Below are 25,464 nucleotides of genomic sequence, written 5' to 3'. Positions count from 1 at the left end.
AGTTATTCTAGGATTATTGATTAATTTTGTTTCTGATAAATGCATATCAATCATGGTGGTGAAAACATGCAGATTTCCTATTTTATGTTACTTGCTTAACTACAGAAAACTATTTCAGCAAAACATGACCAAGATAGTTATTCCATGATTGACTCCCTTTTGAGTATATAGTCATGTAAATTTTATCTAAATATTGTTTATTTTTAAGAATCCAAAGAATCTGGGGAGGGGATCTTATTAAATTTTATTTTTGTCTTTTTTGATAAACATTTTATTATTAATTTAAACTGATGATTTTTTCCAGTTATCTTTCTCTGATGCTACCATAATAAAAACTTAAGTATTCATCAAACTTAAAGTATATGCAGTAACAAAAAGTGTATATGTTTTAAAAGAAAATCCTTGCCACTGAAGGGGAAAAAAATGCAGCTGCAGAATAGTTCTCGTTTATCACAGTTAATTTGACAAATGGCTTTTTTGTTCTTTGCCAGAACTGAATTTCAAAACTATAATTTATCATTATTATTTTTGCAATTATTTATTAGACTGAAATAAAATTTAAGGAATGATTGATATCAGTAGAAGTACATCCCCTTAAATTCCTTGCTCAAAAAAAGGTTTTAGATCAAATTTTTTTTCCATTAATAGGATGTAGATGCTTATTATATTTCAAATTATTATGTACACAAAGTACTTTTATTGCAAAAATAGTTAAAGTGATTATTTCCTTAAAAAATTCATTGATTAAATGGAATTTGGATTGATTACATGGAATCTTTAAGTGGGAGATATATTAAATTCTTAGAAAAATTAGGAAACATGATGTAAATAATCCTGTTTTTTATGAACTAGGATTACAATGATAGTTGAAATCTTTATTATTATATATAATTATTGTATTTTTTACTCTCGCTTCAAATTACCACAAAAATAAGATCTAGAATTTGTAATTTTTTATCAGCTCATCTTTCAATTAAAAAAAAAAAGAAGAAACTTTTTAAACTAAAATACTCAACAAAAGAAGATATGAAGAAAAACAGCAGCTTCAATTAATATGCTGGTTGATACTTCCTTGTTGCTCAAAAGCCCTTTTTAAAATGATTTCAAATGTTATTCTCAGAAATTTCTCAAAGGAAGATAAATTTCTTTAAGTTTTCTAAATTATTATATCAAATTCATAAATATGGGTATTTGATTACTAATATTTTTAAATAAAGCATTTAAAAATTTAAAAAAAATAAGGTTAACCTTTATTTCACTTTAAATATAAGAAGAAAAAAAAGCATAACCATACTTTTCTAACTTACATCTTCAATATAGTACTGAAGACACTTTAGTTTTACTGTCATTTTTCAGGAAGTCTAATTAAATATTTAAGAAACCAAAAATCAACCCTATTTTTAAAGTTTGAATTATAAAACATTTTATTTATAAAATACTTTTTTAATTAACTTTCAAAATACGTTGAATAAAAACCGTTCCTACTTTTTTTAATAGTTGTAAATGATGAAATATTTTTAACATTTTTGATTTTCTAAACACGGAAAAATTCTTTATCCTGATAATGCTAATGACGTAAGCGGATAGTGGGAGAACGATCATGAACCATAGTGAATATTACTTATTTTCTCCAGTAAAATCGGAGCATTCCTGCTCAGAAAATTTCAAAGTCCGTTACCATTGTATGATCGTTTTTTCGCTATCCGCTTCTCACACAGCTATTGAACGACCGGTGTGGTAGAGTTTTCCGGAGCACCCGCCTTGCGTAGCAAGGCTATCTCCATGATCCTGGTAATGAAAGCCTGGCGTTATAGTATGCCCTTAACTTTGGAAATAGATGGTGAGCTGTAGCAGGGAGCTGGTCGGGTAGTCGTTAGCATGGGTCTGGATCGGAGAGTGAAAAGAGCAAGAGATCTCTGTAGACGCTGTCCCATAGTCCAAAGACAGGGGAGTAGGAGCGGGAGTGAGCCTGGTCAACCAATAGAAGACTGTTGTTCCAGCAGGGGGCGGAGTCAGTCTAAGGCTAATGAACGGGTATAGCCGGGTCCACTTATTCGTTTGCGAACGGTTATAGTCAGGTCCACACAATTAATGAACGGAAATAGCCGGGTCCACACAGTCATTAGTGAATGAACGAAATAATCAGAATATAGCGACCCGATTCAATTCATTTACTTTGATGAGCCGTTCGTTCGTGAACGACCTACCTCTAGTGTGCAATTAGGCAGCTTGGGTGCATTGTGTGACTTGTAAATAACTGTAGTGTTTACTCAGTTGTGGTGTCTTTTGTGTTCATGTTTTGTGCTTGTGTCAAATAAAGCAAGTATTTTAAATGATGGGTCTGCTGGAACTGATTCAAGGTGTTAGAGCAGCTGGTAGCTAGCTGTTAAGAATCTTTACATAACAGCTAGAATACTTTCGAAAACTCGTCATTGTAATATTAGAAACATGTGCAAAATTCAAAATAGTAATCAGCAAATTTAAATTAACAATTTTTTTTCCAGTTGTAACACTTCTATTGAGTGTCTAATATAATTCACTTCTTTAATCAGCTTTTATATTGTGAGTATGGAATAAATTGACCTTATTGTTTTAAAATTATGCGAAATCATTTCTTATTTTTTATGTTTGTCATTTTGTGTTTGTATATTATTAATTATTAAGTGTGTTTTGTCAAATAATTTTTTTAATTATTGTTGGCATGATATGAAATGCATGATTCAGTAGTTAAATAATTTTAAATTTACTATGACAATGTTGCGTAGTTTTTAAGAAAATTACCTGCAGATGAAATATTTGATGATTAATTAAGTAATAGATTAGTATATTATTATTAATTATATAATAGATTAATATATTATTATTAATTATATAATATATTATTATTTATTAAATAATATATAAATTTTTTTTCATGTTCTTGAGATAGTTAAGCTAAAAATATATATTACTTCTACCATGCATCAACTTACATACTACATGTGTTGAACTATTAGATGAGATTAATATATGATATATTTTTATTTATTTGAATCCATCATACATATTAAAAAATCTTTTAAGAATTGAAATTTCATTGAGTTAATAAACACAATTAGTTGTGTTAAGGAAATGTGAACAATATATTTCCATATAGGCATAATTTCTTGTGTATTGGTGAATTTCCCTTATAGATATTTGTGTATTGAAAACATGCTAATTTGTCAGCATACTCAAAATTTAATTGTCAAAAACCTATTAGTGGCTGATCTTTGGTGATTAAAATTTTCTTGTACTTAATACATGAATACTCATTAATGTAATAAGTCTATTTTGATTAATTCTTTTTAAGAATGCTATTATTAAAATTTTTTTAATTTTTAGCAATGTTTTATTTAGCGTTATTATGTTTTCATTATGCCATTTTAAATATAAAAGTTGGTTTCATATGCTTTTATAAAAATCCACATAAATTTCCCTTAATTTATGAAACTGAAATTTAATTGAGATGCAAATTTTGTTCCAAAATGTGATCTTTAATTTTTTTAAAGAAGTTGAGAGATTTATTTCATTTGATTTTAGTAATTTATTGGTTATCTCCTTTAATTCTATGTATATTCTTGATTTTATTTAAATATATGAAATCTCTCTATTATTATTATAATCTAATATATTATTATCTAAAAATGCTATTATTTTAAAGATTGGTTATGCATTTTTTGTTTGTTTTTTACAAACTAATATGGCTTAATATTGTCAATCAAAACATAAACCAAGAATTACCTGAAATCAAAATTAATAAATTGTTGATTTATTAATTTGTGTAATTTTAAAATTTAACGAATAAAATTGAGCATTTCTGAGTTTAAAAAAATATCTGATATTTGATAAATTTGTTGATTTTAAAGATGCTTTTCTTTGATGACTTATTGAATTAGTATTTCACTTTTTCATTTTTAATATTACTGTTTCTTCTTATGCAAGAAAGTATTCAAGCATATTTTATATTTTCTTCTAATTCAATGATTTGTTTTTCATTATATAGAGTGTATTTCAGTATTCATGGTTTAAAACTATAATTTTATTGAAAAATGAATCTGAAAAGAAAAATAGTTACAAGCATGAATCTAAAATGTAACGACAGTCTTATGAATATATTTTACTTACTGTTTAGTGAAACAATATGCAACAGATTGTTCCTGCAAAGTAGCAGTTCAGAACTAATAATATGAGAAGGAAAGAGGTGCGAATGTTACAACATATGTTTAGAAGTAATTTAAAAGCTTATTCCAAAACCCATATGAATAGTTATCTTTTTTTTATTATTTTTTTATGTTTATATAATAAATTATACTTGTTCGAGAATGATAAATTAGTATGTTCTGTTTTGGATTTGAGATCCTCTTAGACCATTTATTCGTAAATTGAGTTTATAAATATCCCTTATTGTCCAAAAATACATAGATACTTGATAATGAATGTATTTAATTTAGTTGATAGAGGTTACAATTCAAAAAGGTTTTTTCAGCTGCCAATTTTATATACTTTAGGCTATGAGAAATATACATACATACCACTAAATTCATCAATTTTAAAATCTCTTTGAGAAGCTGTTTTATAGAATTTGATCAAAGCTGCAGTCTTTTAATAATACAGAAATTCCTAAAAAACATCAATAAGTATTTTTAATATAGATTAAATTAATCATAATATATATTAAACATAGGGATATTCCTATATTATATGTACAGTATCTACCAACAGGTATTGGACTACCATGCTAATGAGGATATTTGCTGCCTTGATCTATGCCATGCCTTCTGTGCTTGAGTATCATGTAGGAAATAGTATTAGCATTAGTCACATGCAAGATACCATGGAATTCAGAGCTATCTGACTTTTAAAAAGGCATAATTGTTATCAAAGAAATGGCTGATTTTGAAGGACATATCTAGTAAGTTAAACATTCCAAAATATACAATGGCTTCTGTGGTTAAGAAATAGAAGGTAAGTGGTAATTGTCTGAATGTGCCTAGAATCGGCAGACTAGCAAAACTAAGAGATGGTGACTGATGTGTGCTTTCCAAAGAAATTCTGAAAAACTACTCCAAATCGCTGGCTCACATACTCCAGAATTTCCAACAAGCATCCAAGATTGTTGTTTCGATAAATACCTTTTGCAAGGAAGAACATTTGCTAGGTTTCATAGTCGTGCTACTGCCCATAATCCTTTGATTACAAAATCCTATTACACTGCTTGATTGAGGTGGTAAAAGGCACATCGGAATTGGACCATAGATTAGTGGGAACCAGTCCTCTTTAGTGATGAATTCAAGTTTCAATCTTTATGGGTCAGATGGCAGATTCTGGGTTTGAGGTGTGCATGAAGAACACCTTTTTTCAGAATACATTGTGCCTCGACTAAAGTTTGGCAGAGATGGAATTATGGTCTAGGGTGTTTCTCGTCCCTTGATCCCAGTTCATAGTAAGCTCAACTCTGACTCCACCATTCTGGACAATCATGTGTTTGCTATGCTATGCTATGCAATTTTACAGATTGAATCATTGTTATTTCCATTATGACAATGCCACTTGTCATGTTGTGAGGTTCATCGTGGATTGGTATGATGACAATGGTCTGAATCGACTGAACTAGCCTGCCCAGGTTTCAGGCTTGAATTCTGTAGAAAACCTCTGGGATGAGTTGGATTGCATAATTGAGTGGTGCAGCAACCATCCAAAATTAGCGAAAGAACTTGCATGTCTTCTACAAGCCTATTGGAAGAAAATGCCAAATTCCACGTGTCCAAACACTTGTGCAAAGTATGCCCTGGAAGGTATACTTTCCACAATATTTGGATGATTAATTCATTTTCAAAAGTGTGTGGATAATTCCACAAGTGTTTACATGATTAATTAATCATTCCTGAGGCAATTAGGTAGAGGCTCTGCCAACTATTGAATATGAATAAATTGTGTTTATCTTCTTTTTTACAGGTGTCCAATTACTTGTTGTTAGATAGTGTAGGAATCATAATATAGATGAAACCCCAAATAAACTCTTCACAATTATTCTTTTCTTGTTGATGATTTTAATTTCATAATATATGCTGCTGAAATGAAGGTTGGTGGAAATTCTCATTAAATTTTTCTGTGAATTCAAATTTTCTCTTTTTTAGTTTCATATCACAAACCATTAAAAATTTCTTTTTAAATTATATTTATTTTACAAATTAGCAAGCAGATCAAATAATTTTTAATGAACATGTAAAAGGATTGTAATTTCATATGTATGTTTTTTAAATACGTATGTAGTTTCTTAGTAAATTGCCAAAATTGTTTTTATATATCAATATTAAAAAAACAAAAGTGTTTAGAGGATTCATTTATATGATTGCTATATCATTGAAATTTTAAATTGAATTGGAGTATAAGTTTTCAGCCCATTTATGGTATTCTATTCAGTTTCCATTTTTAATTTCTATATTTTAAAACGTTATGCTTAAAAATTTGGTCAGCTCATTTGCTTATGTTACATTTAAAAACCTAAAAGCATGAAATAGAAAGAGCACTCGCTTTTTACTTTCTGTAGTAAATTAAATTATTTGAAAATAAGTTCCATTTTTTTCTCCCCTTTTATAGAAATAGTGAGGGTTTATATATATATATATATATATATATATATATATATATATATATATATATATATATATATATATATATATATATATATATATCAGTAAGTTGAAATCATTGTTCTTACTTGATTTTATTAAAAATAAATTATTTCTCTTTAAAACATAAATTTTGATTCTGTATTTCAGCTGATTAAAACAACATACAAATACATTTATTACATCTGTTTTAGTAAAATTCCTTTTGTTTTCCTTGATATATTTCCTTTGCAATTAAATGTTCATGCAATGTAATTGTTATTTTCTTAAAAATATGAATTTAAAAAAATGAAAAATATGAATTTAAAAAAATAACCCAATATCTAAAATACAATACACTGTTATGAAGATATTTTCCCATACAGTTAGGGAATAAACATAAGTATCAGATTTTATTTATTTATTTATTTATTGTGAACTAGAAACTCAAAATCAATTGCATAAATCTTGTGTTAAAAGAATATTTTACAAAGATAAAAACTGTCGTAAAGTCATAATCGAGAACTAATTCCAGCATTCTCCCCCCCCCCTTTTTTTTAAAATTGTATGCTTGTTGTTTCACGCAACCTATCAATCAATTCTGTCCTATTTCATTAAGTACTCTTAGCAGAATGTTGTGCACCTGTTATAAAAAAATCATTTTTTTACATTAAAGCTTTAGTTATATTAGCAGAAAAACATGAAGAAAAGTAATTATTTCACTCCATGAAAAAAATCTGTTTACTTTTTTAATGAATAAATATTAAAGAGATGCCTATGATAAGAAGTTATTTTACATTTTGAAATAAGCATGAACTGATCAGTCTACATTTAAAATAAAGAAAATCACGTGAGAATGAATTCTTTAAGGAGTCTTTTCTAGAATATGAATTTTATGATGAATTATAAAGGTTTGCTTAAAACTTAACTTTTATAACAGCTTAAAGATTTCATAAAATCTGCTAATTTAAATTAAATGCAAGTAAAATTCCCAAATTTTTCTTGCTTACTGTTGTTTGTATTATCCATTGTGATACTTCCATTTTCATTTCTAAGCTCATTTATGATCAACTTACAAAATAGACAATTTTATATTCGGATATTAGGATAAATCAAAAATTAGGGTAAGAAAATTGAGAATTTTCCACTGAGCTGCCGTTTGTTAAGTGGGGTGATGGGTGTGGGGGATTTATAGGTAGTTTGGTTTAAATGACTTTATTAATCTAGATGCCAAATTAATCAATTTAAAAAATTCTATGAATAAGATATTAGGATAATGAATAAACATTGTAAAGTTTAATAGGTGGATTTCCTATCTATTTAATTTCGTTGATTTATTATAATACTTAAAAACCGAATATCTGCTTGACTAATATTATAAGAAATATTAATGCCAGTTAATCATGATACATTGTAATAATAATTTTTAAAAAACCAAAAAATTACGACAAATTTCAACCAGAAACTAATTATTGATTTTTAAAAAAATGTGTTGAAATATGCTATTAAATTGTTAAGTTTGGTTTAAAAGAGGCCTTATAGTGTGCATTTCCTCTACTTTTTTTTGCCTCCGAATCATCGATATATGTTGAGAAATGGAATCCTTTCTTTTATAATTTAATTTTTATTCAATTTATAAGTTCAATACATTTGTCATTCATTTAGATTATATTAACTGAATTTATTAGAAATCCTACTCAGGTCAGTCCATTCACAAAGAGGTTTACATGAAATAAAGCAACTACATTCTGAAAAAAGTGACTACTAAAGAAATATCTTTTAACAAACTTAACTTTTTGAATCTAACTCTAAATTTTGAAACAAGAATTTACATTGCTTTTATAAAAATTAACAAATAATTGATGTATTATAATTTTAATTGATGAATAGTTCAATTGTCTAATCAGGAGCTGAAAATAAGGATGTAAGCTTTTAGGGTGAAATATTCAAACTAAAGGGAATCGCCTAATCTTGACGAAACTTGTTAACTGTGTCTTACTTTCTTTTATGGACCTATTTTTGAATGTCTGTGTAATTGTTTGGGTAATATAATAATGAACCTCTTTCAGAACGAGTAGTCTGTATGCTGCACAGACCGTACAATTTTTCAACAATTTAAGTTTATAAGAATTTATGACATTTTTTTTTTTTTTTTTTTTAAGTTTTTTGGTCCGTGACATTTTTTCAGAATACCTTACTTCCCATTAGTGTTAATCTTCCTGATTTTAATTCCTCACAAGTCCCTTTTAATATAGATATTTTAACAGGCTGCTTAAATTCTAAAATTGTGTAGAAGAATTTAAATGAAAAGCCATTGTCTTGAGCAAAATGGACTTCCATTCATTGGCTAAGAAAACTGTAAGCACAGCAATTCGAAGAACTGCTTGCACTAGCAAAAAGTTATTTTAGTTTAATGCTTAAATAAAAAAAATGTTAAGAAAACAAAATGAAATAAAATGGTGAATATTTCTTTTTTCCAGAATAGTATTTAGTTGAATGCTTGAAAATATGAGCATCACAAAATTATGAAGAATTATGCTCATAACATAATTCTAGTTTTCCGGATTTTTGACATAGAATCACAATCGTTTCTGGTATTCTGAATAATTGACCGGTAAACATTCAGTTTATTTATATTGCATATTTTTTTTTTATATATATATTCAGTTTTTGTCTGATGCAAAATAGCTTTGGATATTATGTTTCTAATCTTTTACTTAAATAGGAATCGAATTCTACAATTAATAAAGCACATCAGAGAAATGTGTCTAGAAATCTTTTGTCATACAGGACTTTTTCTGTGTTAACACCTTTATAAGAGAGGATGCGAGAAAATTTGGGGGTGGTCATTTCTGCTAGTATGATAAATAATTAATGAGTCATTGTTAAACTGGAAAATAAGGAATTATTCAAAAAATATGTTGATCCTTGTTATAACAAAACATTTATGTTTCAAAATTTTGCTTTTTTTTATTACTATTAAATTTTTAATCCAACAAAATCTATTCAGATCAGTAGGGTGATTCAAAACCCAGCAAAAGATAAAAGTTAGGGAGGACACATAAAATTAAGTGGGGTGGGATGGATTATGCTATTAAATAATGTTTGGAAATTCCACCATTGAAGAATTATTTTAGCCCCATTTTAAAATTAAAAAAGTTAGTTTCTCTTTCCTGCCGCAATTCACACAAATTTCCTTCGTTTAAATTCATTGGCATATCATTTTCTTTTAAATGGATCTTTGTCAGCATGGCCATGGAAATGCCATTTTCTTTGGGAGGAAAGGGGTGCATTATTTGCAATTTTGCCTCTAATAGTTTGCAACGACAGGTGTTATATTTTACTTATTATAAATTGAATTACTTTTTTTAATTTTCATTTTATTATTCACTAGTCGCCTCAAACGACCAGCTGGTTTCCCGAGAATGCTGGTTGCATTTGATTTCAGATCAATCGTTTAGATCTTACATCACGTTTGTAATTCCGCCAAATCATTGTCTTTCAAACGTTCTGTGCATAGATGTTTCCTGTAGAGAAAACAATAAGTTATTATGCAGGCTAATAATGGTCTAATTTCAAACATGGTACATGGAACCCTTACAGATAATATTAAACGAAAGAGTCTCTACATTCCTTAAAATTTTCTAACCTCAAATAATATACCTTTTGTTTTTAAACGCTGGATTCTTTTTTTTTTTTTTTTCAAAAGTATTTAGTACTTGTCCTAGACAAATCTCTTAAAATTGCTGGTATTAATGTAAAAACTCCACACTCTTTCTGCTGCCACTTATGTGTTGCATATTATATATAGCCTATGGCAAAAGTAAAAGCTCTCGATTCGAAAGCTGTAGAATTTTACCATCTAGATGTTATTAATTCGGAGTTGCAGACCTGGACCCATTTAAGGAGTTGAAAATGAAAAATCGAAAACTGTAAGACGAGAAATCACATAAAACATAAAACCAATAAAGTAGACGAAGCCAAGCGTAAAATCGATAGTAATTTACAGAATTCATCTCTTATTATTTCATTGAAGTTTTTTATTACTAAGATTAAGCCTTTCAAAGCTGGCATTTTATTCTAATCGCCCTATATATGTTCTAATCAGTCCAAAACTATGAAATTCGTTACTTTTAAACTCTATAAATCCGTTTAAAACTTTAAACATGTTTGAAGATTTTTCACTTGTACTGAGCCTAAAGACATGTTAATTGTTTTATTTAGATTCCGAAGATACATTGTGAGGAAACCTGTTGAATGCTGCAATTTCAAAGTGTTTCCATGAAAAGGAGAACGGCTGCGGAGTCATCGCATCTTTCTTTGTGAAAGGGACAACGATAAGCAGGCGATTTACAAAACTGGTTTCTAAATGCAACATACGGTGGAATCCGGAACTACGAAAGTGAAAAGAACAATTCTTGTAACTCAAGTAGAAAAGTGTAATTCCAACAAACAAATGTAAAAATGCATCTTTCCCTTCAGTCATGACAGAAAACTCTTGTGTGTACTGAATGCATGCATGCGTTTGTGGGAACTTTTGAAATCCCGTTTAGAAATTGAATGTGAAAGTAAATAGGCTACTTTTGATTTTTTTTTTTTCTGCAACTTGCTTTGTTTGAAAGCTTGAATTTTTTATTGCTTTTATTTTTTATTGTAATGGAAAAGCCACGTTCTGATGATCTATGCAATCAAGTTGTTCCTCAGGAGGAAATTTCAAAGGTCTTACATACTCCTCCAAAAAAGAAATCATATTCATGCGATGCTTGTGGTAAATTGTTTTTCAAGTGGTGTAATTTAATAATCCATATACGGACACATACGAAGGAGAAACCATACACATGTATTGTGTGCTATAAAGCATTTTCTGCCAAATGGTCTTTAAAAAAGCATATTCGGACACATACAAAAGAAAAACCATACTCATGTGATGAGTGTTATAAAGCATTTTCTGACAAATTTTCTTTGAACAGGCATACTCGGACACATGCGAAAGAAAAACCATACGCATGCGATGTGTGTTATAAACTTTTTTCTGACAACTCGACTTTCAAGAGACATATTCGGACACATACCAAAGAAAATCCATACTCATGTAATGTATGTTTAAAAGCATTTTCTGACAATTATTCTTTGAACAAACATTTTCGGACACATACGAAAGAAAAGCCTTATTCATGTGATGTGTGTTATAAAGCATTTTCTGACAACTCTTCTTTGAAGACACATATTCGGACACATACAAAAGAGAAGCCATACTCATGTAATGTGTGTCATAAAAATTTTTCTTTAAATTCGCATTTAAAGGCACATTTAAGGACGCATACCAAAGAGAAACCGTACTCATGCGAACTGTGTCATAAAAATTTTTCCGTGAGCTCGCATTTAAAGGCACATTTAAGGACGCATACCGAAGAGAAACCGTACTTATGTGATGTGTGTCATATAGGATTTGCTCGCTGTTCGAATTTAAAAACTCATTTACGAACACATACGAAAGAGAAACCGTATTCATGTGATGTATGTCATAAAGGATTTTCTCGCAGTTCGAATTTAAAAACTCATTTACGAACACATACGAAAGAGAAACCGTATTCATGTGATGTGTGTCATAAAGAATTTTCTAGAAACTCCCATTTAAACCAGCATTTACGGTCGCATGCGAAAAAGAAACTATGCACATGTCATGTGTGCCATAAAGAATGTGCTAATAATTCGTCATTAAATAAACATATTCTAACCCATAAGGAACAAAAATGATTTGAATGCAATTTGTGTAATGAAGCTCTTTCCGACAACTGACATTTAAGAAACATTTGTGATTGCACGCGAAGGTGAAACCGTTTGCGCGTGTGATTTGTAGTAAAGCATTTACTTGTAATCCAAATTTAAAGAGGCATTTACGGACGCACACGAAAGAAAAACCGTACACGTATCATGAGTGCTAGAAAGCATTTTCTGCCAAATCATTTTGCAATAAACATTCATACACATACGATTAGAAATCCTAAGCATGTGATATATGTTGTAAAGAAATTTTTTTTAAGACTCGAGTTCAAAGACGCATTCACTAACTGATATGAAATGCGAAATCATCTGCAACTTCGGTAAATGAGAATTTTCTGATGCTGATGTTTAAAAAGTCTGCGGGTGCGTATTAAAGATAAACTGTTTAAATAAAGCATTTTTAATAAGAAATTTTCTTGCTTATGTTTTAAAGAGACATTTGCTGACACATATTGCATCAAAAGCAGAAATCGAATAAAAATGATATTGTTGATGTGCTCTCTCTATAAGAGTGTTCCATCTTATTTTCCTTGTAACACACATATGAAAAACTGACTAAATATGCCTTTGTGAATTATGGAGTTTAAAGATCTTTTTGAAAAGTATGAATCATACTTAGGGTATTTAAATTAATATTAAAAGTGAAATAATTTATAAATGAATAAGATTCCATTGTGATTCACAAAATATTCATGCCAGTTTTAGTTATTCTCTTATCATTTATTAATTCCTTTCTAGTAATGTCATATATATTTGAAATTTTAGAAAATTGTTTCCATTTTCTTTTACAATACTTTCACGCTTTAATTTCATTTCAATGCAATTACAAACACATACTTATGGAAAGCTTGTTGTTGTGAAATACGCATTTAAATCGTTTTAAGCGAAGAAACGTTTTACGGATATATCAACACTGTGAAAGAAATTCACGGTGGAAATTTTACACAAAATGCGGCTAAAAATAAAAAAAAGTTTTGTTTTATTTAAACTTTTACCTGAAGTATTAATTCTAATTTAGTATATCACAATATATTGATGAATTTATTTACATTTATTGTAGTTTGTTGTGACAGATTGTGACAGTTTGTTTTTACATAACTTTTTATGAATAAATTGTATATTGAACAGCATGGGGTGTCTTTATATTACCTACTCTTAAATGATTTACAATGTATAAGTTATTAAAATATCTGTATAATAACAGTAAACATTTGTAATATGTTGTAAAATATTAGACACAAAATGGTTTCCATTTAAATAATGTTTATCTTGGAATCACTACAAAAGAATTTTATCCTCTGATGTTTGATAGCTTCTTAATTTATATCAGTATATGTAAATTAGATTATACTTGTATTTTTATAATATTCACAAATATATTTAATAATAACCATTCTATGTTAGGTATTCTATTTTGTAACTTCAAAAATTATTTATCAAGATATGCAATTGAATAAATAGAAGAAACAATCTTTAATACCATGTGAAAGAATAAACAGTTATATTTTTTAAATAACAGTTTAACTGTCATACAATTTTTTTTCCTTTGAAGTAAATTTTATAAAATTAAACACACATTTTATGTGTGCTTTCTTTTGTTGTAGTTAACTTTAACCAGATTTTTCTTTTTAATACAATCTTCAGTAATCTTTTTTTCTTTTTCATTAAAATTATGACAAATAATGTTACTTTCTTTGGACAATAATAATGAATGTTCACTCTCTTTACTTCTCCTTTAACATTCTCATTCTAGCACGCTTTTAAATTGATGCACAGCAATCCAATATCATTGGTTGATTGCAATAGACATTTCATTCAATTTCCACATATTTTTTAATAATCTTAATCACGTTATATGGTTAGTCAAAGTCATATATCCCTCTACTTATGAAGTAATATTTCAAATAAGAAAAAAAGGACATAGTATTATTTTTATCTTTAGGCCAACACCACATAAAGAAAAAAAGCTGTACATTGCATATGTGATGTCACGAGAAGATAGTTTTCTTTCACTTATCATTTAAAATTAGCAGACACTCCGTATTTTCTTTAATGAATACCAAATTTTTCAATGTATCCCAATGTATTCAGAATTTTTTTAATAAGAATGTATAATGATGCAATACCATAAAACTTATTTTTTAGAATTTATATACGAAAAATAACTACTTATCAGTATTTGGGGAATATATTTTTAATTAAAAATATTTTTCTACACATACTAGCTTTGTTTTTTAGTCCATGTCTGTGGTTTATAGTAGATAAAAAATACTATAAACCACAGTTTATAATTTTTATTGTTGTAAACCCACTAACTATTTTAAGAAGATACTATGAATCAATATTATGTTTGTGGTAGTCAAAATATAATTTGAAATAATAAATTATCTTTTGTGCCTTTTTTTATAAACTTTATTTCCTTCCTAAAATTTGCATTTTAATGACTTAAAACATTTATAAATAGGAATCAAAAAGTTTTGAATAAAAGAATATACAAAACATAAATCTAAAGAAAAATTTTTTAAATCATTATTATTATAATTTTAATACACTAATCACACATTTCTACATCTATGATTTTCACAGATTAAATGTACATTTTATACATTAAATGCATATATATATATCAACAATATATGTCATTATATATAGCTAAATATTTAAAGTTTTTAACATATATCTTCTAAGTGGTATTTTTTTTTACCCTCATTTAACTTTTATTTTTGGGTATGGCCCCTCTTCCACCATTTTTTTTTTTTTTTTTCCTTCATTGAATTTATTGATTTGTGTTTTTAATTTTCTTTTTATTAACGGAATTTTTTTTTCAAATTATTATTGATATTTTTAAAAGAATTTTTCAACAATATATTTATACAAGGATGAATTAAGTAATTTTGAAATAGTGAAGAAGAATTATTGTTCGCACAAGATATGAAATCAGGAGCTTTTTCTGTCAAAGATTTGAAAAAAAAAAAAAAATGATAATTGAATATCGAGAGCTTCTATTATTCTGATTTCTCAAAAACTGTTCTTCAGTCTCTTTTAATAATGCAGCGCTTGGACATTTATCCCTTCCCTATCTAAAAATTTTATTTGAATAAAAATAGAAACCCAAGCTTCTTTTCTTACTGTTAATTTTATCTTACAGTAATTACATTTTATCCTGCACAGACAAGTATTTATACAATGGTGTAAAATATCTTGGAACTCAGCCATATCCAAAGCATCTTCATTACTTAAACAAAAGTTTAATTTTTCAAAGAAGAAACACTTTATATTTTGGAAAACTTTATTCAAATGGGAATATTTTTTTCTGTTTAATGCAAATCGGATGCATTAACATTCAAAGAGCTAAAAGCATTTGGTTTCAGTTTCAAAGACAGAATCGACTGGATTTGCAATCTTTTAACATCTAATAATTCTGTAAAAGAAAATATTACAGTAGCCTCTATTACATTAATTGTCTATATTGTCCAAATCTATTTTCTACACTTTCAGTTTGGAACTTCACAGTTTGGATAAAATGTAAACCCAACTCATTTTGCAATATTAAACTACTTCTAATATAACACTGGTTGTTTTAGACTGTGTATTTTGTGTTTCATTGATTTTATAACCACTACTGACATTATTATTATTATTATTTTTACCATATTCCCAACCAGTCTAGAAAAAAAAATCTGCTCTGTATATCTAATTCTGTAAAACACAAGAATTTCCTAGAAGTCATTTCTTTTATGAACTCTTTTAAGCACAGATTTTACATTAACCATTTCCTACCAAGTAAATTTATCTTACTGAAATGTGCAGTATCTTTTAAACGCATTAAGTTATATTTCAGCGCATCTTTTAGTAAACCGTCTATAATATGTGAATTAAATATCCGAGCAACAAGCTTCATATTCTAACTGAATTCTAAGGGAATATTAATTTGTATGTTCATATTTGACACTCTTTAACTAATTCATTGTTTAGCGTTTCAAAAACAGTTTTTAATGCATTAAAACTAGCATGTTTGTTTTTGAATGCATTATCCGTTGTTTATTTTCATCTACATAATCAATATTAATTGGTTTAAAATATGGGATATAAAAAAATGTATTTTTTTTTATTTCAATCTATAATTTAAAAATAAGTTGAAAACAAAAAAATAAATCAACTGAATAATAAATAAAAAAAAAAACAGTATTCCAGATGAATTCATAGGACGTTTGTATAAAAATATCTGCTTGCGTTTCTCTGATATGTCTATGTCTATGTTTGCTGCATGTCTTATTAACAGAATTGTTATCACTTGAAGTACATTTAATAATAAAACCTAGAAATTCTAACTTCTTTATATTTAAAAGCAAAATTGAATGTAAAATCTTTGCACATATTTTTTTTTATGTCGGTACGATTTTTACAATATCTTTACAAGACGAAGTCGAACTTTATATCTAAAAAAAAAACTAAGTTTTTGATGTTTTCCTTTTCGTTCTTTTTCTTTCAAGAGATTTCCCTGTTTCATGTGTTTTGGGAAAAATAATAGTATTTTCTTACTAGCACAGCCCCGACTTTTAATCGACTGTTTTCAACATCACACTGTGTTTCTTCCCAGTTTTTCCACAAAATGCTTCAATTGAATAAACGAAATCTTCTTTGTTGAAGTAGCGCTTTCTAACCTTTTAACAAATAAATGAAAAATGAATGCGTTATTACAAAAGATACTCCGTCTATAAAAGAACAAAATGAAAATAATCCAAGACCTTTAAAAATATCTGTCGTGCAAATTTAATGAGCTGTTTAATAATATTTTGCCATTTTGTATAGGAATTACAATTTTTGACAAAATTTTGTAGTCATTTTTTACTGTTAATTATTTGATCAATTTCTCAAATATTTTATTCTTGTATTTTTATTATTTCTATGAAACAAAAATAATAATCATGAATGCATGAGAAAAAATTAACGAAGCAATAAAATGCCAAATTTAAAGAAAAGGTGCAGCTGATTTGAAGAGGTGGGAGGGGGGGGGGACTTAGAAACATAGCCACCTTTGAAGGTTTTGAAGACTCAAAGTTCTGCATCATGCAAGGATATATCGGGAAATGGTAATCAAGAACAGGAGAAATGTTATCGTATTTCCCGCTACAGTTTTGGCGCAGAACATTTTTTTACTATTTCCGATTTTTGAAATAAAAATCAGGAAAACATTTAATTTCAAAAATCGAAGATATCTTCGTTATTTACCGAGAGACATCCTGATATGTATCACAAAATTGCAAATCAGCCGCATTCAAACTGCATCAGACTTCGAGCTGGTTTATAGCCGTCACATACTGACACCAGAAACCGTTATGCCATTTAATGAATTGCTTAGGCATGCAGCCATCAAGAAGATGAGAATTCTCGTGAGAGTAAATACAAACCCCGTCAGGATGTGGAGATGAAAAGAAAGAAAAGTGTCTGCTGAGAGGTCACGTGAGTCAGCGAACGGAAAACAAAGAAAAAAAATCAACATTTAAAGCTTCTTCAACTTTAAAATGATATACACACCTAGAAAATTTTTCCTTTTTAAGCGAAGCAGGACATAGCACTTTATCGGTTAATCAAAATTACTCCAGGAAAAAAAATTCTTAAACTGGTATAAAACAGTGGGGAAATTAATCAAAAAAGATAACCACCCTGAATATTTTTTCAATTTCACATTTGGGCTGGGATTGAAACCTTGGATTTTCTATCTACAAGGGGCTTAAGAATCTTCCGAATAGTTACACCCCTTCCCCATTCTTAGCACAAAAAAAAAAAAAAAAAAAAAAAAAAAAAAAAAAATGCTGCAAGCACTTTGCGATGTTTTTATTTCGAACAATGTTAGGGATATCAAGTACGAAAATAATAACTTCTTTTTTTTTTCTCCCTTCATTTTATAGCACAATAATTAACGCTTAATGTAATCAAATGCAGATAAAGAATTTAATATTAACCGATTAATACTAATCACCGAATAGTATGCTATCAACTATATTTTTGTCACATAAATGGAAAAGAGTGCACTTCCTCGCCTCGGTCTGTAATTTATTTCAAAAAATAACATTTTGAAAACTTCATTGATTTTTACTTCTTGACAATTGTTCTTCAATAGTTCAATTATATGTTATTCGCATTTGCATTACTTCTTAAAATTTGTTGGACAATGAAGCGCGCAGCAATTTAAAATACCAACAACTTCTCTCTTTGGGGCATTCGTTCGTTTTCTTCAATAATTCCTCCTCGTCAGAATCGTCAATATATATATATTGATTGGTCTTGCTCTCTAAAAGGTATTGATTCTCCAAATTTTTACAAAGACAAGGTTGTGAAATGTTCATTTTAAAAAACTTTCAAAGCTGTTAATAATTCCTGTTTTATCTTCAATACTCAGATAAAATTTTACAACAATTTTGATTTCTTACTTTATTGGCAAATAGCAATTTTATTCAGAATTCAAACTATAGTTAACAACAAATTTATGATTTTAAGCCTTTCTAGACCATTCTTGTCACGATAAAAAAAATATGAACCCTAACCCGCTGGAAATATGCCTGTCAGATTTTTCTTCAGAAGAGGAGTCAAAAAGTTTCTATTATCAATCCTTGACGCTTGCTGAAAGTGAAGGATTGACAAATTCTCGGTTTAAACCAAATTTGAAGAACTCCTACAGAATCACAGTTAAAATAAATTTATATTCGACTTCTCTTTAAAATCAGGCGTCCAAACTATCGTTTTGTGTGCAGAAAAGTCAGAACATAGCAAAGTCCAGCAATATTACAAAGCAAGCGCTGTACGTTTGACTGGCATGCTGTAGACTGATGACCACAACTTTAGCAGGTGACTCAGAATTTCTAGTTTCTTTCTCATATATGAAATATATAGAAAATGTTATAATCGTTAAAAAAAACTGAGTTCGAAATTTTGAGGAATCTAGGAATCTCCAAATTTTAGACCTCTCCAATTTCCAAAGACATTTTTTTTTGGAAAATGTCAGTGCGTCTGACTGTCTGGCTGTGACAAGACGACTTAGAAACGCTTTGAATAGACAAATGAAATTCAATCTAGGTTATTTACACTAGATTTGTAGATTTCTATCAATTTTAGATCATAATCCAATATTAAATGTAACTCCGTGTCAAATCTTCCAGGTGGGAAAAACGAATCCAGAACACTGATTCCATTCACCTCATGCCGGAAAATATTCATCAGAAAACTAGGCATAAACCAAATGATAGATTCAGTAAATATGCCAAATTCGTGCCAAAAATCAAGTTATTGCAATTCATCATTACCATTGGAAGAATTATTGTGCCTTAACAGATATCTGCAATTTTTAATCCGTGAAAAGGAACTTATGTATTTATTATTGAATATGTGAGAAAGTTTTGCGAGGCCACTTCCGCTGTATAAAATAAGATTTAGTGCACTTCATTTCCAATAATTAAAATAGTTTAAAATCACATCTTTTTAAATCATAACAGCGCAATATCTTCTGCGGATACAAAATTTGGTATATACAATCGTAAAGTAAGAATTCATAAATATGGTAATCATTTTTTTAAAAAAACGCTTCAAGTGCACCTCTGTATAATTTTTTTTTAATGTGGGAATAGAAAAATACATTTTTTTTTTATCTAAATGCTTTATAATAATTTTATTTTTATTGTTCTTATTATATAATGCCATTATATTTTTAAAAAATATAGTTTATTTCTATTTTATGGCAGAACTGGTTTCGATATTTTTCTCAGATACAAATGCATCATAGATTACCTTTCACGTATATATTTGTGTTGCAAAGTATAATGTATTTGCAGGTAATTAGAGGCACAACTTTGACTGTTTCTATCCTTAATTAGAATATTTAAGTGTCAATTAACTACATTGACCTCCACTCTAGTGGATTCAATCTGTGTCCCTTTGCATTTGTGAACTGTACAACGGAAATGTCAAAGCGGTTAGAAAGAGACAACTGCAGTATTTGCTTGACTTGCTATTTAACAAAAGTCGTATTTCACATCTTTCAAGATTGTTTTCTTACTGCTCAACGCTCACTGCTTTACTAAACACTCTCTCTGCCGATAGCTTCAAAAATTCACAAGATGGTCTTGGCGTAAGAACATACTGCCCGCCTTGAAATATTACTTTTCAAAATAATAACACTGAACACCAATACAAAATATATCACATAAGTCGTATTTCACATCTTTAAAGATAGTTTTCTGCGTAGCGATACGTTTAACAATGATGAGCCTCTTTTTCCTGTTCGATATCATTATAAGCAGAATTATGAATGTAATACTCTTCAAATAATACTCATTTCTTTCTGGTGAACACCATTTTATTTTCGGACACATTTTTTGTGCCACTACATGTAGCTGTAACAATGAATATTGTAGATCTCAATAATATTTCTGGCTGAATATTGTACTATCTACAACTAATTGAAAAGTGCTTTTGCGTTTGTTCGCTTTTTCATTTTAACACAATTTTGTTTACCTCATACTTCAGATTCCAACAACTACTTTAAATTTTTCTGACTCAGTGACATTATTTGGTGTAAACTTGAAACTCGAAAGTAGTGAGAGGTAAGGATTTATAGCAACTACGGCTATTATTCCCTGCTATCCCAGATGTAGAGAACAAGACATTTCATCTACAAAATAAGAGCGCGGACAAAAGCAAATTGAAGTTTCGGTCAGTTAGCAATTACAGAGCAGTGTCGATGATTCGATTCAGTCCATGTTCAGGTTTTTAAAGTTTAGTTCCACAAATTGTTCAAGGCGGAGGGTTCATTCAACACGAACTGATGATTAGGCAAAAGACCATAATAGAATTTGATTCATGAAGTTGGTAGATATTTATGTGCTTCACTGCTTGAAAAGAAACTGGAAGAAGAAACTTTTGCTAGAGTTATTTTTCCCAGAACATTTTTGAAGGATATAGCTTGTTGATCCATTTGTAGAAAAGAACACAGATTCTTCCCATAATAAGTATATTTTTTGCACGTAAAAATTATGTGCTCAGTATCATTAATGCTATTACACTTATGACAAAGGGGATGATTTTGGAGATTGAATACGTTTCAAAAGTCCTGGTGTTGTAATTGTTTTGCTGATTAGTCTGGCCAATATATATATATATATATATATATATATATATATATATATATATATATATATATATATATATATATATATATATATATATATCTTTAAATCCGATTTTTGAACCAGGAAGAGAGTGCTTGAATTCTCGGAATGTCTCCTAAGAAGATGAAATATTATCTTTTTCGATAATTATTCATTGTGATCTCATGCGTCCCTTTTTTTGAGAGTTGAAATATCTTCAGAAGAGATACATTCAATCCAAGGTGTATTTTATGTAACTTCTATGGCTAAACGTTCTGCATGATCGTTCCAGATTAAGTTCGAGTGACCAAGCACCCACAGTAAGTTTTACTGTTTGGTTTAGTTTGGTTAAATTTTCAGTTTTTGAGGCTATACGTTGAATAATTTTTGGCGATTGGATGGAGATATTTTTTAAGGATGTAAGCATAGAATAGCTGTTTGTAAAAATCAGGAATTCTTTTTCAGGAATGACGAGAACATCTAATGCTTCAGCAATGGTTAAATTTTATATAGTAAAAAGGAAATTCAGAGGACAGATTTGGAACATGAACTTTTGAATAGAAGAAAACCCAGAAATTGAGGTGTGTTCGAATGTTTTGGATGCATCAGTAGAAATAATAAAATGATCGGGAAAGAAATTTCGAATGCATTCATTAAAATAGTTATTCATTTCAACAAAAGTAAATTTTTGTTTTAAAATTTAAAATCTGTAAGGAAAAGTTTGAAGTGATTAGATTAGTCCATGGGATTTCCGGCAAGGTAATACTTTGACTGGAAGATACGTCTAAATTCTCGAGAATAAACGAAATAGATTTTTTTTTCTTTGAATTTAACGATTATTATGGGAGTGGTCTGTTGGAAGTGGGGAATGTAAGCCATTTGCTTAATGAAGAATTGAGAAGCCAATCGTTGGATTTTTTTCAGAAAGAATTTCCTCAAAAGCAATTTTCAGGAGGATAAAATTCGGGGTCCATTTTGAGTGACCTAGAGCGATTCTCAAAGCTGTTTTTGAATAGTGTTGCATGCATTAAATCCAAGTCACAGAAAACTTGTTAATAATGGTACAACCATTGTAAAATATACAGATAATACTATTATTTGTGATATTTATAATATCTTTAGTTCTGGAACAATAGTTTTTTGATGCAAATATCTTGAGATCATTTATCGTCTTGAGTACATGATTTTTGAGGATTACAAAATTTTGATTCTTTTTGGAAAATTTTATACCAACCCCTTCTTTGATAGTTTCCTAAAAGTCATGCATAAAGATGACGAATATAATGGGTGAAAGAACATTGCACTGAGGTAAGCCCCTGTTGAACGTTTTGATACTAGAAAAAGACTGCCTCCAGTGAACCTGGAAAGTTCTGGGTTGAAGGAAGTTGAACAACCACTTTGCCTTGTTGCGCGTTATACTAAGTTTTGAGTATTTAAAAATAAGGTTGTCAATATGGACAGAATTATGTGCACTTTTAATATCGAGATTCACAGCAACGAAGTATTTTTTGTTGTTGCTGTTCGTAAACTTTTGTGATTTTTGCCTGAATATTTTAAATTGCAATTTCGTTATCTCTGAAGGGTATGAAACCATGTAAGCAATTGCGTAATTTTTTGTTACAAATTAAATAGTAAATAATGCGTTGAGTGAGGATGCGTTCAAAGACTTGACAGAAAACTGAGGTTAGGGCAATGGGCCGATAGGAAGAAACTAGTATGGTTTTGTCTTCGTTAGGTTTCGGAATCGGAATAATTAGAACGTGTTTCCATTGTTTCGGGATGTAAGCTGAATTAAATTGATGTTGATATAGTTTCAAAATAATTTGAAGTTGATCGTTGGTGATATTTTTGAATCAGATGGATAGGATGTTGCAAGATGCAGGAGTAGAGATTTCAGTTTTGTAGATTGCTTTCTTAAGTTCCCAAATTTCGAATTTGCTGTTGAGGAAGGAATTTATTCCAAATAAATCTAAGGGAATATGCTCAATGTTTGTACTTTGATTAGAAAAGTTCTTTGCAAATAGTTCACGTTGATGTACTGGATCTCAAAAAAATAAAAGCGATTGTTCTGTATAATAATGTTGTTGTGTTTAGAGTTCAGATTTGTATGATTCGAATGTTTATTTATAATTTTAAGAAACATTTTTGGATTATGAGATATTGTTTAATTTTTTGCCAATATACTGTTTTCGCCTTTTTAATGCGAAAACGAAACAGACTTTCATCGAATCTATCACAAAAATGTTTCTGAATGCTTTTTTTTTTTTTCGAAAGTAATTACTGAGTTTTTATAATTATGGCAAAAAGATTCCACCAAGATGGATAAGTCTTATGCGGTAATGGTTTGTTTAAATGAAGTATTTTGGGTTATTATCTTAGTTGCATTCATCATAATTCCTTCTATGGAACATTGGTTGGCATTATTAAAAATTTTATGTGCTTGTTTTATTGCCTGGTGAGCAAACAAACGTGCTTTTCAGTGATGAAAATTGAATAAAAAGTGTTAAAACACTGACGATTTCTGTTCCTGAGAAACCCAAGGCATTACATTTGTTTTTTATTTCCTTAGAAAAAGCATTTATTACTAAAGAAGTTCCTAATGACTTACAAGCCGAGATATCAATTAATTTTCTAGGGGTAAAAGCTAACAATGTTTTAAAATATGCGACTGAGGAAGAATTGTTGGATTATGAAAAATTAAAAGTTATTTTTAGCTGAATGTCTCAGTAATTTCAAAAATGCTCAACGCTTACCAAATGAATCACATGTACAATTTGCATCGCGATTAACTGCAACATTTGAATATTACTGTCATGCAAGAGAAATAAGAAAGGGTTTTAAAAAATTATGTGATTTAATTGTTGCGAATAAATTGTATGAAACATTGGATTTCAGAACAAAAGAATTCATAGGTATCCGCGAAGGAAAAACGTGGTTTCCGCCAACCTAGTTAGTTTGCGAATGTGATTTTTTTCATCTCGTGGTAAATCTTTAGCTGAAGTAAATAATTCTAAAGTACATATTAATGAAACGAAAGCATCAGGGTTTCAAAAACAAGAGATGAAATGTGAATCATTCCGTCGGAACAAAAATTAAAATGTTAAACGGGAAAGGATTTGTTATGTATATGAGGGAAAGTGGGAAAATTTTCATTTCGTTTATAACTGTCTAAAACGATTCGAAAAATCGAAAAATGAAAGTCAGGCAGAAAGTCAATTTTTTATACCAGGAATTGGAACTAGGCCAAAAAATATGCTCTGTAATAAATTAAAATATATTGATATTCTTGTGGATGGGAAAAAAAATAAAATTTTTAAAAGATTCAGGAAGTGAGCTTATAAATTTAAACAAATCATTTTTTCTTACCAAAAAAATATTTGGAAATATGCCAGTTAAAACTTGTTTAGGAAATGAAGTTTCTTCTCAAACTACAACTTTCTCATTTCCTTTTAATGAAGAATGTAAACCTGTTGAGATTGAGACAGTTATAAATGATCAATTAGTAATGGAGAGAATTTCCTCTTTAAAATGTCTGAATCTTATTCAGCAAAATGAAGTGGCAAGTGCCCAAAATAAACAGATAAATTCTACTGAGAGTAAATTTCCATTTTTTGCATCTTTAATTGAGAGCGAATCACTTGATGTATGTCATATTGTTGATGATTATTTACGCGATAAGGTTCTGCAATTGGTAAAAAATTATGAACCAGCTAAATAACCTCGAGAGACTGATTTACGCTTAAATATTGTATTAAAAGACAATATCCCAGTACTGCAACTGTCAAGAAGATTACCGTTCGCAGATCAAAAAATTATAGACAGATAAATAGATGAATGGTTACAAATGGGTGTAATCAAACATTCTTGTTCTGAATGCGCATTCTCAATTCTCTTATTCAAAAAGC

At 29.0% G+C, this 25,464-nt stretch overlaps 1 protein-coding gene across 2 annotated transcripts; it reads left to right on the top strand.

Moving 5' to 3' along the window:
- Positions 1-2,248: 2,248 nt before the first annotated feature.
- LOC129989394 (zinc finger protein 239-like) lies at positions 2,249-13,540 on the top strand. Of its 2 annotated transcripts, XM_056097910.1 has the most exons (3): positions 2,249-2,562; positions 4,744-4,933; positions 10,857-13,540. In XM_056097910.1, the coding sequence occupies exon 3, from the start codon at positions 11,289-11,291 to the stop codon at positions 12,387-12,389; it is 1,101 nt and encodes a 366-aa protein (XP_055953885.1). In that variant the 5' UTR covers positions 2,249-2,562; positions 4,744-4,933; positions 10,857-11,288; the 3' UTR covers positions 12,390-13,540. The 2 variants fall into 2 exon arrangements, with proteins under 2 accessions (XP_055953885.1, XP_055953884.1); XM_056097909.1 differs by lacking the exon at positions 4,744-4,933.
- Positions 13,541-25,464: the final 11,924 nt, after the last annotated feature.

This window comes from Argiope bruennichi, chromosome 10 (assembly GCF_947563725.1).
Source record: "Argiope bruennichi chromosome 10, qqArgBrue1.1, whole genome shotgun sequence".
In the NCBI taxonomy this organism is placed as follows: Eukaryota; Metazoa; Arthropoda; class Arachnida; order Araneae; family Araneidae; genus Argiope; species Argiope bruennichi.
This window is presented reverse-complemented; position numbering and strand designations above follow the sequence as displayed.

Bases quoted from the DNA above. Each gene is read 5' to 3' on its own strand.
- LOC129989394 (XM_056097909.1), top strand. From the start codon at position 11,289: ATGGAAAAGCCACGTTCTGATGATCTATGCAATCAAGTTGTTCCTCAG.